The sequence below is a fragment of the Lasioglossum baleicum genome, chromosome 10, assembly GCF_051020765.1.
Source record: "Lasioglossum baleicum chromosome 10, iyLasBale1, whole genome shotgun sequence".
Lineage (NCBI taxonomy): Eukaryota > Metazoa > Arthropoda > Insecta > Hymenoptera > Halictidae > Lasioglossum > Lasioglossum baleicum.
The window spans coordinates 2,350,639-2,367,770 of record NC_134938.1 but is presented as its reverse complement, the minus strand read 5'-3'; the positions used below and the strand labels follow the sequence as shown (position 1 = coordinate 2,367,770).

Genomic DNA, 17,132 nt, shown 5'->3' with positions numbered 1-17,132 from the left:
ATTCATGCCAAATCAAGAGCAGATTGCGAACTGGGTGGTTTTACAAAAATAAGAATGTATCTTTGAGACCTAGATACATCTTTTTAAAATATCAATTTCCGATAACAACTTAATTTTACCAACATAGTTAATAAGATATTTTGTTCGTAACGTTTCACATTCGAATGTTAGGATTCGATACACCTGGAAAACATTTGAGTAACGCTCTATACTCTATATGATCTTGAAAAACGATTACTTCTCACGAGATGTACCACTTACATTGTACAATGTGCACATTCGAATGTTACAGCCGGTGCAACCAGCGAGGACAATACGCAAATATACGTGATGAACAATTACTTCGGTATCGGTGTTGACGCGGAGCTGTGTCTGGCCTTCCACAAGGCTAGAGAAGAAAATCCGGACAAGTTCAAAAGCAGATTTCGTAACAAACAGATGTATGTAGCGATGGCGATTCGACAGATAATGAAAAAAACAGCTTGTAAAGATTTGCATACAAAAATTCGGCTGGAGGTGGACGGGAAGCTCGTCGAGCTACCCCAAGTCGAGGGGATAATTATCCTGAATATTTTAAGGTATTTTATTACCTTTTATTACCAAATAATTTTTTTAGACATTGGCGACAATAAATAAAAGCGTGGAGCGCCAACAAAGATTGCGTCAATATGATTTAGCGCTCCACGCTTTTATTTATTGTCGCTGATGTCTAAAAAAATTATTTTCTCCTTTTTAGTACAATTTAATATATAAGCGTGGTTTTTAAAAAATTTTTATATATACATGTATATATATATTTTTTTTTTCTAATGACTTGACTGTGTAGTTTTAACGATAATTATAAATTATATTTTCAAGTAAATTTTGAAAAAGTACCTGTGTGGAAACACCCTTTTCGGAAACAAACATTCATACCCATTTTTTTAATTCTATAGTTGGGGCTCTGGGGCGAATCCCTGGGGACCAGACACCAAGGTAGATCAGTTTCACACACCAAACCATTGGGACGGCATGTTGGAGGTGGTTGGTGTCACAGGGGTGATGCATCTCGGACAAATCCAGTCTGGTCTGCGAGGAGGAATGAGGATAGCCCAGGTAAGTCTTCGTTGTAATTTTAATTCCACTGATACTTGTGCTTTACTATTGACTTTAGACATGTAAAGTATAGATCGTGTTCGATTTATACCAGTTTGTCTGCGTGTGTTTGTACGGATTTCTATTTTTATAAATTAAGTTACTGATAAAAGTGCTCTAAATTGTTTAATATATTATAAGCAGGCAGATAATTAACAAGAATAATTCGACGTGTGTTACGAAAAATAGTATTCGCGTTTCACGTGTCTTTCTAAAATACCCCAGTAGCATTTACGGTTGGCCAACGGAATGAAAGAGAGCAGTCTACATATATGTATTGACATTTATACCGAGAACGAAGATTGCCCGACAGACCTCTAAAGAAAATAATTATCGATATATTATTGACAGTGTTGGGCAAATTTTATTTTAAATAATAAATAAACGCGTGATTTTAATTGCAAATAATAACTAAACTTTTTATTTAAATCAAAATTATTTAAATAATTCCAAAAATTATGTATTTATTATTTCTTATTTGCAAATAAACGATTATTTATTATTTGGACTGAGGTGGAAATCAATTAAATAGTTTTTTTCCGAATTTTTATATTATTTATAATACACTGTAAAAATAGCCGTTGGGCCACCTGCATAAAATGGCGACATTTCTAACGTTGGTTGACCAACCAATATTGCAACAAAGGCCAAACAAAATGCCAACCTTAGATACTATTGGGGTAAGAAATGGTCATTTGACTGGTTAATTGGTTATTAATAGTCATGGTAAAGCTCGGACACGAGTAGATCTGTACAGTTTCCTTCCAATATAAGACGATGGCTCGGGACAGCTATTCGGCTTGTCGAGTTGTCTAGCAGACCATAAAGTGGTCGATCGAGCAGCGATATCCTTCGTTGGAGAAGGATAGAATACGACATACCCTCTCGGGCGCGCGCGTCCTGGCAGTAAGCGGTATCGTCGTCTTGTATCGAAAGAAAATTGTAGTACTTCGGCAACGAACTCCGAGATACTGAATGTGGATTTTGTACCTCTCGCAGGGAGGACACATAAAGATTCATTTGCAGTCCGATATTCCGGTACAAGTTGATGGAGAGCCATGGGTCCAGAGCGCCGGGCATATCGTAGTCTTAAAATCAGCGTTGACGGTAATCTTGGTACAGACATCCGTAACAACCCCATAATTCCATTGAAATAGAGAACAGAGTGGGTGTGATGCACCGTAAGAGTAAACTTTTCCTATTTTTGGCACTGAAGTTCTCTCTCGCCTGTCTCCTTTCTATTATAGCATCTCTACTTTGTGTTCTCCGATTAACCCTTTGCACTGCAACTTCCCTGTATAGTATTCCATTTTCGTTCTCACTTGTGTTAAATCGGTATTCGACAACGTTTCGATGAGTGCATTTAGCCACCTAAATGAAAACACTTGACACTCGAACAACCGCGTAATTGTCCAAACACCCTTTACCCCTTAAAGTGAAGTAACGTGTACCCCCAGTACATCATCGTGCAAGTTTAAAACGATTGATAAAATAAAGAATTTTTCTTTTCACGAAACATCTTTATCCACACAAAATGTCGTAGAAGAGAAAAGGAAATTTATATTTTTTGCATGGCTACATTTATTTCAATGCTTAAACATTGATTGGTAATCAATGATTACAAACGAGAATCAAATTTGATCTCGTTGAAAAAAGAAACGCGTAACATTCATATTTGTTAGACTTTGCTCAAGATCTTCACGACGAGTGTGACTCGTTAAAATACGCCAAGGTATTCTCATGTAAATAAAAAGAATTGTGCAAATACACGTATGTATGTCGGTCAAAGATTATGTTATAGTTAGCTCGCGATGCGCGACGCCATCGCGAAACAACTCGAACACAGTTGACGTGTCAAGAGGGCAGACTTGAAGTGCAAAGGGTTAACGGTAACAGTCGTATAATGAAATTGCTATACCCAACACCGTGGGACCTTGTTGTCGATATTCACTCATGCTGTTCGATTTCATGTAGAATGATGGGGCTACCTATTTGTCGCACGTTGACTCTCTGCCGGAGCATCTGTATGTACTAGCCGCCTAAATCTTACTTATCATGACGCTCTTTGACGCAGTGCTCCATATGAAAGTGCTATTCCCACCCGTAACTGCTGGTGTCCGGCAGCGCATGCAATCCTCCCCTAATCGCACTCTGTCTGACTAATTATCTCCTTGTTCCTTTGTTCGCTCCAGGCAACCATGTTGAAGAAAAATAAGATCAAGCGTCGGAATACCGAACCGTCGATTCCACCCGCTAACGGGGAGGAGGGCAAGAGCACGGACGAGTGTACCAACAAAACCTAACCGCAGCTTGCAACTAGTCGATGATTTACATAATTCGTGATTCAAGTTTCCGACCAGTGCTCCGCCTAGACTCCCCGACTGTTGTTCTCCCAGATTCTGCGACAATAGAGGGGAGTTTCGGCGTGGCCAACGCCATGCGAAACACGTAGAACACGTACATGTACTCTTCCTGTGTAGTTGAAACTCCATTCGATGTTCCCGTCGCATGTAGCCCTCTGTGCCACTATTGTTGATGTATCCGAGTGATCGGCGAATTAGCTGGACAACTTCCGGTGACCTTTGCTTTCGAGCAGGTTCCACATACCGATCGATCAACGTCTTCGCACCACAGGTCCAAAAGAACCGTCATTGGCAATTGTTTCTCGCAATTGGGGAATGTGAACGATAAAAAGTTCAATTTTGACCGTAGCATGATCGAGAAACCCGTAATTTTTCCACAGAATACGACGATTGCAATAATGCTTGCTTCAATCGATAAATTTCACCTAGAGAAAATTATGTTCGTCTGGGTTAGGGTAAATAAATTCAACGTACCGGAGTTTGTCCAGAAATTCATTGATTACTCTATAATTTGAATGCTCAACGCAATTTAAGCTTGTCGTAATAGCGTTGTGAAAAATTGCAGAGTCAACTAAAATTTTGTTTCAGCGTAATCATTTCACGTGTACGGAAATTTTATTTACGAAATTGTATGTAATATTTAGTATTGTATTATATGTTTGAGAGCAAGTCTTTTTGATATATCGATGACTGATATTTATAATAATCGTTCGCGTAATATTTTTCGACTACTACAATTTTATCGAACATGACGGATCATTGCTTCTCATTGCAATATGGAACAATATTAATTAACATTTAAAAATTACATGAAGTACTTGGAAGATCACAGCCTGTTCGTTTGAATCGAAACCTGTTGTTTTTCACAACACTGTATACGAACTAGTTGTTATGCATATTGTTTCAAACAGTATTTTTCAGCTTAATCCAGCGCCACTTGCAGGACATTGTACATATTTTAATATACAACGATTTCACGAAATTTAAAAATACACGATCACAATCACTCGATGTTCCAAAATTATTTCCAATTTACGTTCGCCCCGCGTGGTCACGAAGAAGAGAAATATGTCCTACAAGTGGTGGTCGATCTTGTGTTATTACCAGACTGCGGATTTTATGCATATACGAAGATTTCCAATCTTTTAAAAATATTCAGAGTGGAAACAAAGGGCAAGTGAAGCAGGGTAACTATGAGTAATCGCGCCCGCGCCATTTTGTATTTTATTTTGGCTGCTAAACGATGTTCTTTGCCTAAAAAACACTATTGCGTAAAATTTCAGACCTTTCTCCCTCGTTTAAGGGTAATATGAGGATGAAAAGCCTAAACTTTACCTTTCATTTTCTCAGTTATTTTCATTCTCAGTTATACTGGAAATATTTGAAGAAATAAAAGCGAAAATGAAGCTGCAAACTAGGCTTATTTCGGCCATTCTATCAGAATTTTAAGTCAATTATTAAGAGCTGAAAGATAAAGATAGAAAGAAAGAAAGTGGAGCAGCAAAAAACAAATGAAAAATAACATGGGGGCCGATTGCCCATGCTTATCCTGCTAGACACCCTTTATAGTTAGCTCGTGTCTGCGTTAGAATTCAGGTGGAACATTGTGCATAAGAATCCGCAAGTCTTATTTACTCTTCTTTTCATCTACGAATATATTATATATATATATATATATATATATATCTTCTTGTTGGTCTGTAAAAATCCTGGCTGTTAAGGAGTTGCGAGATATTGTTGTTTACTTGGTCTGAATGGCATTGACTTTTTCTCAATTGCTGGTTTATGCGCCCCCTGTGACCCTGCCCCTTCCTAGGCGACGATGCTGAAGAAGACCAAGGGTAAAATGAAACGGCGTAACACAGAGTCCAGCATGCAGCTGGCCCTTCAGGCAGCGCCGTCAGGCGAACCGGAACCGGAAGTCTTCTGAGTGTCCGAACGTTCCCCGTGCAGGCGGAACGAAAACGCCGCGCGGGGAAAGCACGCGGAAAACCGGCCGCGCCGCAACTCTGTCACACGCAAGAAACGGGATCAGCCACGGAAATCGTCTGTCTGATCGCGAGACGCATCGAGGACAACGACGACGACCGCCGTCGCTTGCAATTCGATCCCGCGGACGCTACAGGAAAACTCAACGACTCGAGTATCTCACCGACAACAACAACAAGAAGAAGTAACGCCACCAGAACACAACACGTAACAGCTGCTCCAGGAATGCCAGGACAATGAACCACGAACACGACGACAAATCACGTTTCAAACGAGATGAAACGACACCGAACGAGATGCCACCAGGGGACAAACACACGCTCGTACAAAGGACACTTCGTTAACGAGCTCGCGAGAAAAAACTTTTAAATGTCCTCCTTCCGAGTTGCCGGATGAAAAATGTAGATCTCATTTTTAAATGTTAATAACCATTATGTAGCCTCGTACCGTAGCCTCGATCGATATTTTTTTAGTGAAGAACGACGAAGCGAACGATAACAAAGACAAAAACAACGGAGGGGTTGAGAAACGAACAATCGCGGCGAACGACGAGCATATTCGTCGACCCGCCCGCAACACGTGACATTACCAGGGAATAAGAGCAGTATTCGAGAGCGAGCACGTTTTTCCTCCTGTTTATTCGCTTTGACAGCCGCCGCCGCCGCAGAACTACTTCGCATTTATCGTTTCTTGTTTCTTCTAGTCCGTTTCACTTGCCCATCCAACGTCCCCCTCTGGAAACCCCTTGCGCCCATTGCGCCCCTTACGTCCTACCCTACTACGAACACCTTGGATGAACAGGAAGTGAACCGTTGTACATGACGTTTCGTATGGTATTTTACTAATCCACCGTAAGTATCGTGGCACGATAAAAAGATCAGTTGTTATTAATATAATACATAATATTTATGATTAATATATTTACAAGAGAGTAATGTATTAGTATTATACGGTTTTAAGTTGTGATAACTGTTGTGCGTCTGACTGCTGGGCAGTCTGGAATTTATAAGAAGCAAAAAAAAAAGAGAAGAACAAATACCAGTGGCAGTCAGTCATTTCATAGGATACGAGAAAAGCAAAAGAAGGTATATAAATATATACTTACATGAGCAGATGTAATCGCCTCCAGCGAGGGTGAATCGACGGCGAAGCGCTTTGTCAACTCGTCTCGACGAAATCTCGGGAGGGGGGGGGGGAGGGAGATAGAGAGAGAGAGAGAATACGATTAATTCCGTTCTCGACGAAATGGTAGAATCTGAGGCGACTTGGCAATGTTCTTTTTACCGTCCGGCCGATTCTGACGACGTACTTCCGGTCGAAGGGAAGCTTGCGAGAGCCAACGGTAGGCAAACACATTCCACTGGAAACGTGGTCGAGCACAAATGGGACATGTACATTTCTAAACCATGCCAAAAGAACTTCTAACGTGCTGTGTCACTTTCACGCTGTTTGGACACCTCTCGATATGGGGCGGGTCAGTTACGATCGGGCATGATGAACGTGTATGCTAAAACGGAGGGAGTAGATGAGAGAAAGAGAGAGAGAGAGAGAGAGAGAGAGAGAGATGGTTGTTCGATCGGCTTAACAGAGAGTGATTAAACGCACTGTCACGGCTTTCGAGCCTCGTGGATCGTGTTCATACCATGGACCCTTCGTTGGCATCATTCGATTAAGAGACAATTTCGGTGCCAAACAGTTGTACATAATACTGTAAATGTGGGAGATTAAAAAAAAAAATAGCGCGCGCGCGCGAGAGAGAGAGAGTGAGAGAGAGGGAGAGAGTGAGCGAGAGAGCGAGAGAGTGAGAAAATGTTATTTGAGCGACGAAAAGTGAACGAGAGACGGTGTTACATGCCGGACATTGAACGATCGTCCGCGACGTATAGCGAAACGATGCGCGAGTTTAGGCGAACGTGTGAGGAGAGCGTGTGTACACGTGTCGCGCGTATTTCAGTTGATCGAGGTGAGAGGGAGAGGGAGAGACAGAGAGAAGAAAGCGAGGAATCGATGCCTTCGAACGCGTAGAAAGAAAATTAAGAGAACGAACGAGAAACAGCGGGAGAACGTGTCAAACGGGAGCGGGATTATGGTACGCGTCTTCTTTCGGTTTTGTTTTGCGTTGCAGGGAACGCTTGTAGAGTATATAAAAAACCTCCTCCTGTGCACCCTCTAGATAACATTCGTAGATGTCGATAACGGTAGCGTCTTTTCACGGGGAACGCGGACTCAGGCGGAGGAGCACGAATCCGTCGGTGAGGGAGAACTGGTTCGAAGGGAGGCCGTCGGTTCCCGGATGATCGACCAGGCCTCCCCGATATATTCTGATCACAACCTGCCAATGATATGGGCTCAGTCGTTCGTCCCTGACATTCGGCGACCCGCGGGCCGCGGGTACGAATGATGCATCGGCGGCAGATTGGCGAGAACCAACTTGTTCGGTTGTTTTACGTTCACTTCTTTTCGTCGAGTTTGTCTCTTCCGTTTCCGTTACAATTCCGTTCCGAGTTCCGTTGAATCCGGCCGGGAGAATGCCTGTTGCACGGCGCCGCGGCGTTTAATTCGCGCTGCTGCTCCGAAACGAAACAATAGCGGGGATCGAGACACCGCGACAAGCTAACGGAACGATTTACGTATCGCGAATGAATGTGCTGTAAAGGAACAACAAATCGATCTGTTACACGACTGAATTCGTTTCCTGACCTGTCGACGACGACGCACCTAGTACTCTTACACACACACGCATACACACTCTGGCATCAACGTTAACATAGACACGGAGATAGAACCGCGAGTTCGATCTGCTTTGTTTTTCCACGACGGGCAACACTCTACGAACACCGTTTCTCATCGGGTTTCGCCACGGCCGTTTCTGGCACAGGCCGGAACATGGTCAATTACTAACCAATTGCAAAATCAATCACTAACCGTGATTCTTCATCTGGATTGTATTACATAGTTCTTTCTTGAAATACATCAATTAGCTTGCGTTAAACGTGAATTGAAAATTACGTTACGTTTTCTGTACACTATAACGTACATTTAAAATTCATTTAATGAAAAAAATAAAAAATATTCCATATTCTTTTCCGCACCTTATTTCTGTATTTTATAGTAAAATGATACTTTCACTCGATTTCGAAATCGTAATATCTACATTTAAATAGTATAAAAGTGCAGATAATTTCTTTTATAAAATTTTACAAAATACCAACGTAGTATTACTTAACAATTATAGGAAATGCAAATGATAGATCGAGAAACGTCGTACAAATCTAATAAATTTGATCAAAATTCGATGCAACTCGCAATTTTCCTGTATCAGAGACGACCGTGGTTTTGCGCGTTCGCATCGTACCTTTGTAGATATAGATTCTCCCCGGACAAAACAATCAAATACACCGTTCCGTATTGTTTTCCATCGATTCAAACGGGCGCGCGCACGAGAGAGCGAGAGAACGAGAGCGAGAGAGAGAGACAGAAGGTACTGTAATTATGGGACCGGATGTGACACGTTCTGAAATGATTTTGTTTTTTCTTCGAGTATCTTAATTTTAATGTCCAGATTATATATACGTATTATAACGACTGTACGAGAATAAATTTGTTGTATTATGTTGATACACAGTGGTAACACGTCGTACAAATGAACTGCTTAGCGTATAATGGACTTTCGTTCCGGATTCTCCTCTTCTATTTAGTTTCGACGCGCAGCACGTTACTGTACCGCGGACAGCGAGATTTTCCGTTGGAATCATGTCTTGGCGTGTATTATGGAAACGATTGAAATATTACATAAATTAATGTACACATTACCCCTGCAGTTGTCATGCTTTCTGATACGTGGCACCGGTGCGTAAGTATTATCCCCTCTCCTGAACTCGCCTTTCTATTAGAGCTGTTAATTTTATGAGTAGACTGCGGATCTTTATGCATTTATGAAGAAATGAACTGGATGAAAAATATAAAACAGTGAAAGGACTATTAAGGAATAAAATGAATTTTTATTTATCTACTGCTTTCCATAATATCGACGCAGAATATTTTTATTTTTGCTCTATCTGGGTATCTCGTGGGTACTCGAATACATACTTACTAGCTCTACTTTCTATCATCGAGAAACTTCCAGTACGAGTAAACCAACGGAAAGCATTTAATAATCGAGAAATGAAGCTGCACGAGAACCCGAAAATGTCGGGTACCTGATGGTCGGGAAGAAGGCATCGGTTCTCAAGTATTTTCGGGAATCCCAAATATCCTCGGGAATCCCGAAATTTTCCACACCCGACATTTTCGGGTTTTCACACACTTCCGTTTCTCGATCCTCTCGATTGCTTTTATTTCTAAAGGTGAGGTTCAATAATGACTATAAATATCATTTAAAATGTTTTGATTCATTTACACGCTAAGTATTTCGTTATAATTACATATTTATATTACTGAGGTATAGTGAGACACCCACGTTTTCTTATAAAGTTACAGACTAAATTATTATACATATATAGAAATAATCACAAACTTCCCTAATGTTACGTTTGCGTATCTTGTGTTCACATACAAAGAGATTTCAAGCCATATAGAAAGCACAAGTTTTCTTACTTTACATATAACTGTGACTATATGTATATGTATGTGGACTAGTAATGGTCAGCTATTATTTATATAATATATTATAGAACACAAAAATATCTTTATTATTTCCACAGAAGAATATAAAATAAAAGAATGATATTAATTTTACGAGTTACAATGGATTACAATTATTAAGAAATTTTTTTAACATGTAAATTTTGTTCGGTCAATCTCGCGCGAAAAGTTTTCCGTACCATATCAAATTCAAAAAATCGTACTGAAAACCACATTTGAAAGCAATACTATTCAAATTATCCAGAATTTGACATTTCCAAAATCGGAAGACATATTATATGCATCAAAACATAGTCTACGATGGTCCAATTTTCAAATTGAAGTAGAGGTATTCTATTATACAAGGTAGGCCATAACTAACGATAACATTTAAAAAATTAGTGACACTTTGCAGTTTATTGTAAAAAAAGAATATAAATACAACCGATAAACGACCAAAAATGTCATTAATTTTTTCATGGTAGTGCTATTCATGGCCCGCTGAGCGCGTGTACGTTGATATTTATTTATACACTTATTTCTGTTTAAAATAAATTATTGATACCCGTATGTAGGAACGCTTTAAGTATATATGCAACGAAACGAAAACCGACAAATGTCAGGGAATGTAACATTATTACTTATACTGTATATAAGTGTTTTACAATATTTCATGGCACGGAACAACGACACAATAAAATTATCATTTTTACCATTTCTTTTGCGAGGAGAGCATGCTACATATGTACCATGTTTTAATGGTATAACAATGGCGTTGCTCGCGCAGATTTTGCTTTTCTCGTAAACGGAATGGACAACTACAGTCTGTCCCACAAAAGCGCGGTAGTATGCCTAGAAATATTGATATATATGTATAAAATTTAATGTGGACGAGAAGTACATCCAAAATTCAATTTTTCTTACAAAACAAGGCCTTTATATTTTGCGAATGTGTTCAATTGAAATTCTCAATTTTACCATGTGCTTTCTTCATTCTTTAATAAAACACATTTGTTTTTCCAGTTTTATTAATCCAGTATCAAAACGTATCGGCATTTTAAATACATTTTCGATCCACATTGAATTTTGTTTGAAATTGCTCCAATTTTTATCAGCACCATTACGCTCTTGAGGGATAGACAGTACGATCGATCTCATCAATTTGACGTCAAGGAACCAGACTTGTTACATAGAAAACGTTTGGGTTCGATTACATTTGTCATCTTTTTATGTAATTCAATACCTAGATTAAGATAGAGTGTAAAAACTTCACTGAAAAGGACAACTAGACGTGACTATGCAACCAAGAGATCATCGTCGCTATCCGTTTGACAATGCGTGGGATCAACATCCAGTAATAGTCGAGCTTCCTCCGTGGTGTCGACCTAAAATGTAGAATACACCAATTAGCGAATGTTTAATAAATCAAATGAGATATAAATATTTTTAATAGATCGATGAAATTTAAAATAGTGAAAAAATTCAGAGAATTGAAATTCTCTATTTCTAGTTTGAAGAAAATGTTCGTTTTACATAAAGAATTCGCAGTCTATTAATGGGAAACGATTATTCAAAATGAATATATGTATAGTTAACATCACTAACCCTACCACTGCCTGTTTTTATATTTTTCATTTCACAATTATTGAAATTATGAAGTTGCTTGCATGGAAACCGATTCGATAAATCTCTTTATCCAACAACATATTCGTATAAAAATTGCACAAGATTTTCAGAAAAAAATGACACGAAGTTTCATCCTTTTTGTAAGCTAAAACATTCTAATCGCTTTTAGTGCTCGTTAGGTTTAGTGTTTATTCAAGTTATGAGTGTGTACGTAAAAAATACATCATGATCGTACTCTGCAGTATTGGACACGTCCACTGCTTCTTCTCGAAGAAAATGGATGCCAACAAGAGCGTAGGCACGTTCTCTTATCCGGATGTCGCAAATAAAACAGCACTGCTACCAGAGCGATAACAGTCAACACGATGCCAGCCACTGTACCAGCTAAACAGAAAAATAACATGACATTTTACAGATTTATAACGTACCATTGCAACATTCCGGAAGTGCAACAAAGATATGACGGGCCTTGTGTGGAAACGTATAAGGTGTCGGTTTACCGAACATTATGCAAGTTGAACAATCGCGTTATTACGGATTTTAATTTCGAACGCTCACCGTGACCAGGGGAGAACATTTTACTGTTTTCGTGTGCATCCAACGAATCAGGAAGATTTTGCATGCTCGATTTGCAAGCGCAAGTAACGTTCGTGTACCATTCGAACTCGGCATTGCACTGTGGTTCCTGTAATAGAAAATGGAAAATTAAAAGTAACGAAGTAACAAGCTTGCACGGTGTCAGAATACTATTTAAATTTTGCAATTTTCCTATAAATGCATAAAGATCAGCAATCTGTTTATGAAGTACACCAATATTTATATATTTATTGCTATACTTTGTTTCAGAAATATATTTTGAGTTGTGTCACTTTTCATATGATTGAACGATATTTATACATATAACGTACAAATACTCTGATATTGTCACCAGTGAGCTTATTAACCCAAAATTCCCGAAAAAATGACTTGGTCTGCTTTCCTCGTAGACGCGACAAATTGCTAACCACTTGCGACAAATTCTCGGATTAAATTCGCGCAACAAACACGGGAAATTTTCTGCGCAATGCACAGTTTCCAGTAATCTATAATTGTGTAAACATATTTGCGTACGACCTAAATATCGATCAATACAGCAACACGACTACATCGCGTGCATCGTGTCTTGTGTCGTAAAACTATCTTATCAACTTACGAAACGCAAGTACACAAGTTTAATGAAAATGTATAAATAAAGTGACGACAGCTGTGAATTTAATTTTTGAAATGTCATTCAATTAAATGTGCTACAGAAGCCACACGAATTCCCCGTTAATTAGCCGCCCTTATCTTATCCGAGTCCGCTAGACACCGCAAACTTCTCTTTTAGAACGTTCAGGCTTTCAGGGGGAGCGCGTAATGGTAAAGCAATTATGCCATACTCGGCAGATTAAATCTATGCGCAAATGACCGTATTACGTTCATTAACGCGTTTTTCGGAGATCTTCCATTATGACAACGGAAACGATCATCAGACAAATATGAATAACATCGGTAATGCAAACTTCAACGAATGCCTCCCGTGTTTGTGGTTATCTTCCGGCGATAATCTACATTCCGATCATTCGTAATTACATGATATACAACATGAACGACACGAAGTGACACCGATACGTTAACAATAAGACAGATATTACTAAAATGTATTATGTAAGGGAGTGTCGTAAAAGTTGGGACACGTTTTGTTTTTCAGCTATAAAATTTCACAGAATGAGAATTACGCTAAAAGTATACATATATACATTGTATATTGTATACAAACAGCGCTGCCAAAAGCTGTTCGGAGAATAGAATGTTCGGATACGAAAGGCTCTACTGTAAATCAATTTTAAGGTTTCACAGAACTATGGACACGCAATTAAAGAAATATACGTGGCTTTGAAATTTATGACGGTCTTAAGTTGTGGCATTAATAATTGTGCCCAACATTCGCACATGCGGGGAAGAAGTACCTAAATTTTACCATCAGAGAAATTTCCAGGGAATGAAGGTCATTACGGTAGGATTACCATTGCCCCGGAAATCCCGTAGGGTTTATGGCACAGCCCATGACACAATGGTCCGGGTCCGGGCGGCCGATCTAGCAGTTCATTAAGATTATAGCACTATTTGGTAGTTGAAGAATATAACAGTGAAAGAAAATGTTGTATTGAAATTTGTAGACTGCTAAATGTCGATTAACTTTTGTTTAAAACACTTTTTCGTTTCATAATCGAAACTGCCTGAAAGATCACGTTCAGTTTTAAAATAAATCAAGATTAGAGATCTGAAAAAATAGATGTTGTCTATAATGGAACACGCGCGCGCGCGTATCCGAGAACAATAAATTATTCTGATATTTTTGAACGCGAGTGGGACTTTATTAATATTTATATGACATGTGACCAACGTCTCGGTTTCGTTGTAAGAGCGAAATAAAGCTTGCGCGCGATCAAGTGTGAATAATGTCGCAGTTGAAAGTTGTTCTTTGTGTTCGCGAAGAAGCAAAGGAAATTAAACTTTTGTGCCGAGGCACGTGGCAAACGCCGGTGAAAAGAACGGAAACGGAAATAGAAATGCAGCACCGTCGTACACACATCTGCTTACCCTTATGAAATCATCTTACAAGATTTGTCGAGGGTCGCGGCATTCTAAATGAGGATACTTTCCACGACAAAGCACTGCCATGGGAGAAAAAAAGCCGACACTGCACGGAAGTATATTATTCTAGGCCATGTGGCGACCAGAACTTTTCGAGATGGAGACTGTCTCGTCACATCTGGGTACTTGAACGTGTACCTCCGAGTCGCTTTTTCACCGGAAGGGAAATGGGAGAAAACCTCCCCCCCCCCCCGCCCTTCAGGACAAACGCTTTTTCAATGTTTGGCCCCGGTCTTGGGCCTTGGGCAAATGCTAAGATTGATTTACAACTAGTCTCATAATCGCACACATTTTAACGCTAACCGTACCACGACTGGTTGCACATTTTTTATGCTTTACTTATTGAATTTGTAAAGATGCCTCCACATCAGAAATTGTTCAATAAATTTCTTTATAATTTAATCACGTACTATTACGAAAATGGTGAAAAATCTAAATAAGTTCTTGTCATTTTTATAAAACAATGTGTGTCCGACACATTTTGTAGCCGGTACGATTAGAGTTAAATATGTATGCAGGTACTTGAAATAGTAAATAGTAAATAATCCTATTTATTTGTGTGTGTGTGTGTGTGTGTGTGTGTGTGAAAGTATGCATACAACTTGAAGAATATTGAAAATATTTGTATTTTGTCTTTACTTTCAATTTCAATTTTAAGTATTATTGCTGAAAATAATGTATATCTAAAATACTAGATAGTATTTGAAATATTTATTCGGTCAAATAATACCCACCTCTGCATTCAGTGCTCCTGCCATAGATGGGTTAATTTACCTGAATTACGGAACAAGTAGTAAAAGTTGTAAATTCCCATTGTGCACTATTGAAACTATTCCTAACTGATAACATTTACCATTTTGTAGCAAACTGAACTACAAGTATATCATTGCACCATATTGTCACATGTGTATGTATGCGAATATTATCAGATACAATCGTGACGATCAAATATTCTAATCGAGATACATATCTATCAATCTTGATTGAAATGATAATAAAGTCGACACTTTGATAAGAGAGAGAGAGAATCGCGTAGAAAATACATACATCTTATAAGATTCTCTTAATAAACGAGATACATAGAAGGTAGCACAACTAGTGGCACAGATTTACGCAGAATTGGCAGAATTGTCAAAACTTGGATACTGGAAACAGAAATGTTTTATCAAATGGACCAAAAGATGCAAAAAGGAAATGGCAAGAAATGGAAACAGGAACGACATTCGATAGTGATCACGAAATTATAAAGATGCACAAAAGTCCTCTTCCTTAGGATGTAGAAAAAAATCTTAGGTTAAATAAATATTTACGAGGAAAAAACTTATGGTACTAGGAAGGACATGTGTGCCGGCGGAACGCTTTAAAAGCCCTTTCCTTTCGAGAGATTTGGGCTTCTGGTTGTCTGTTGAACATGAACCTGCCGCCCTGCCTCTTCGGAAGATTATGCTATCTCATTACAGTTATTTCTAACGGCGAAACCAGAAAAGTAAATCTCCCTTTTTTTATGGAAGACACCCTACTCGACTTAGTTAGCCTTTCAAATGTGTTTCATGCTGCATCGAAAAATTAACTTTTTGTTGAAGATTAGCGACTCCGACCTAGAATAATTCCATCCTGTATGATTTTTTTGTTTTGACGGATATGAAAAATTGATATAACACTTTATACAACACTTGACTGTTTAATAACTTTGAACAATTTTATTTACTAATTATATTAAATATAGCTCTCAAACGTCGTGTTTTAATTTATATTTGTTCTAACTAAAAAATAATACCATTAAATAAATAAAGGAAGAGCCAAATATGTACATACATACATATAAGAACTGTTTGTATTTACAGTTTTTCTATCTCTGATGTCGAGTCACACTCGACAAAGGAATGCAAAGGGTTAAAGGAGCAGGAATGTCACATGTTCGACAAAAGAAAGGTTCCACAAATTGAATCAGTGAAATATCAATGAAATACGAGCAGAGGATTCCCCCAGCGGGAAAAGCCAGGGAAAGCCAAGCGTGCGTTTGACTTGGGCCGGTAGTAGAGGCGCTGCGTTCGCTGATTGGACCGATGGTCACGTGGTCGCTCGAAAAGTACGGAGGGGGGGTTGGTAAAGGACCGAACGGCGAGCGCGGCAGCCGCCATCAGTTCGTGTCAGACCGTGAGTGTGTCGCGTTGTTGATGAATCTCAATCTCAATCTGAATCTGGCCAAGTTACACGATTCAAATTCTTGCCCGTTTCTTTGTCGCGAAACGTGTTCGCGCGGTTCCTAATCGGTCTCGAATAAACGGGGAGACGAGAAACGCGTCAGTGAAACAATGCATAAACAGTGTGTTTAAATTTAAATGATACGCAACTTGCTCGAGCGAGCAAACAAAAGCAAAACACACAGGAGTGTGACGACACAGATGAACAGCGTATACGTGATTGGTCTGCGTTAAACCTTGGTGAGTGAAATCCATCGGTTTCAAGGATCCGTGATCTGTGATCCGTAAGATCCGTTAGCTATATTTCTTCGCTTGTGTTTGATCGCGCGACGTGTCGACCCGTGTCCTGGTTGACGAAATCGATCCCTCCGCGTCGATCGCGCAACACGAGCATAATCGAACATGTCCAAGATAATTGTTCGCGTAGACAGCAAGAGTATGCGAACGATTATCGCGCGAAATTGTTCCGCGTTTTGCGAACCATGTTAATCGATAACGGGAAAGTGAAAGATCCGCG

General features: G+C 39.3%; 3 protein-coding genes across 17 annotated transcripts in view; 2 read left to right on the top strand and 1 right to left on the bottom strand.

Annotated features, from left to right (window-relative positions):
• LOC143212804 (diacylglycerol kinase theta) overlaps positions 1-9,298 on the top strand; it is a 37,699-nt gene extending 28,401 nt beyond the window's left edge. For 7 of the 14 annotated variants that reach the window (XM_076431978.1, XM_076431986.1, XM_076431981.1 and 4 more), the window contains 4 exons: positions 293-578; positions 936-1,095; positions 2,134-2,250; positions 5,314-9,298. In XM_076431978.1, coding sequence (XP_076288093.1) covers positions 293-578; positions 936-1,095; positions 2,134-2,250; positions 5,314-5,427 — 677 coding nt within the window. In that variant the 3' untranslated portion in view covers positions 5,428-9,298. Of the gene's footprint in view, positions 1-292; positions 579-935; positions 1,096-2,133; positions 2,251-3,326; positions 3,933-5,313 lie in introns of those variants that run through there. The other 7 variants (XM_076431989.1, XM_076431982.1, XM_076431977.1 and 4 more) reach the window with 3 other exon arrangements.
• The window catches only part of Lerp (lysosomal enzyme receptor protein), a 26,539-nt gene continuing 18,155 nt past the window's right edge, over positions 8,749-17,132 (bottom strand). For both annotated transcript variants that reach the window (XM_076431993.1, XM_076431994.1), the window contains exons 14-16: positions 12,294-12,420; positions 11,971-12,119; positions 8,749-11,494 (exon numbers count right to left, since the gene is read on the bottom strand). In XM_076431993.1, coding sequence (XP_076288108.1) covers positions 11,405-11,494; positions 11,971-12,119; positions 12,294-12,420 — 366 coding nt within the window. In that variant the 3' untranslated portion in view covers positions 8,749-11,404. The remainder of the gene's footprint in view (positions 11,495-11,970; positions 12,120-12,293; positions 12,421-17,132) is intronic.
• Tl (toll like receptor) overlaps positions 15,085-17,132 on the top strand; it is a 14,929-nt gene continuing 12,881 nt past the window's right edge. Inside the window, exon 1 of the mRNA XM_076431974.1 lies at positions 15,085-16,855. The gene's annotated coding sequence lies outside the window, so the exon portion shown is untranslated. The remainder of the gene's footprint in view (positions 16,856-17,132) is intronic.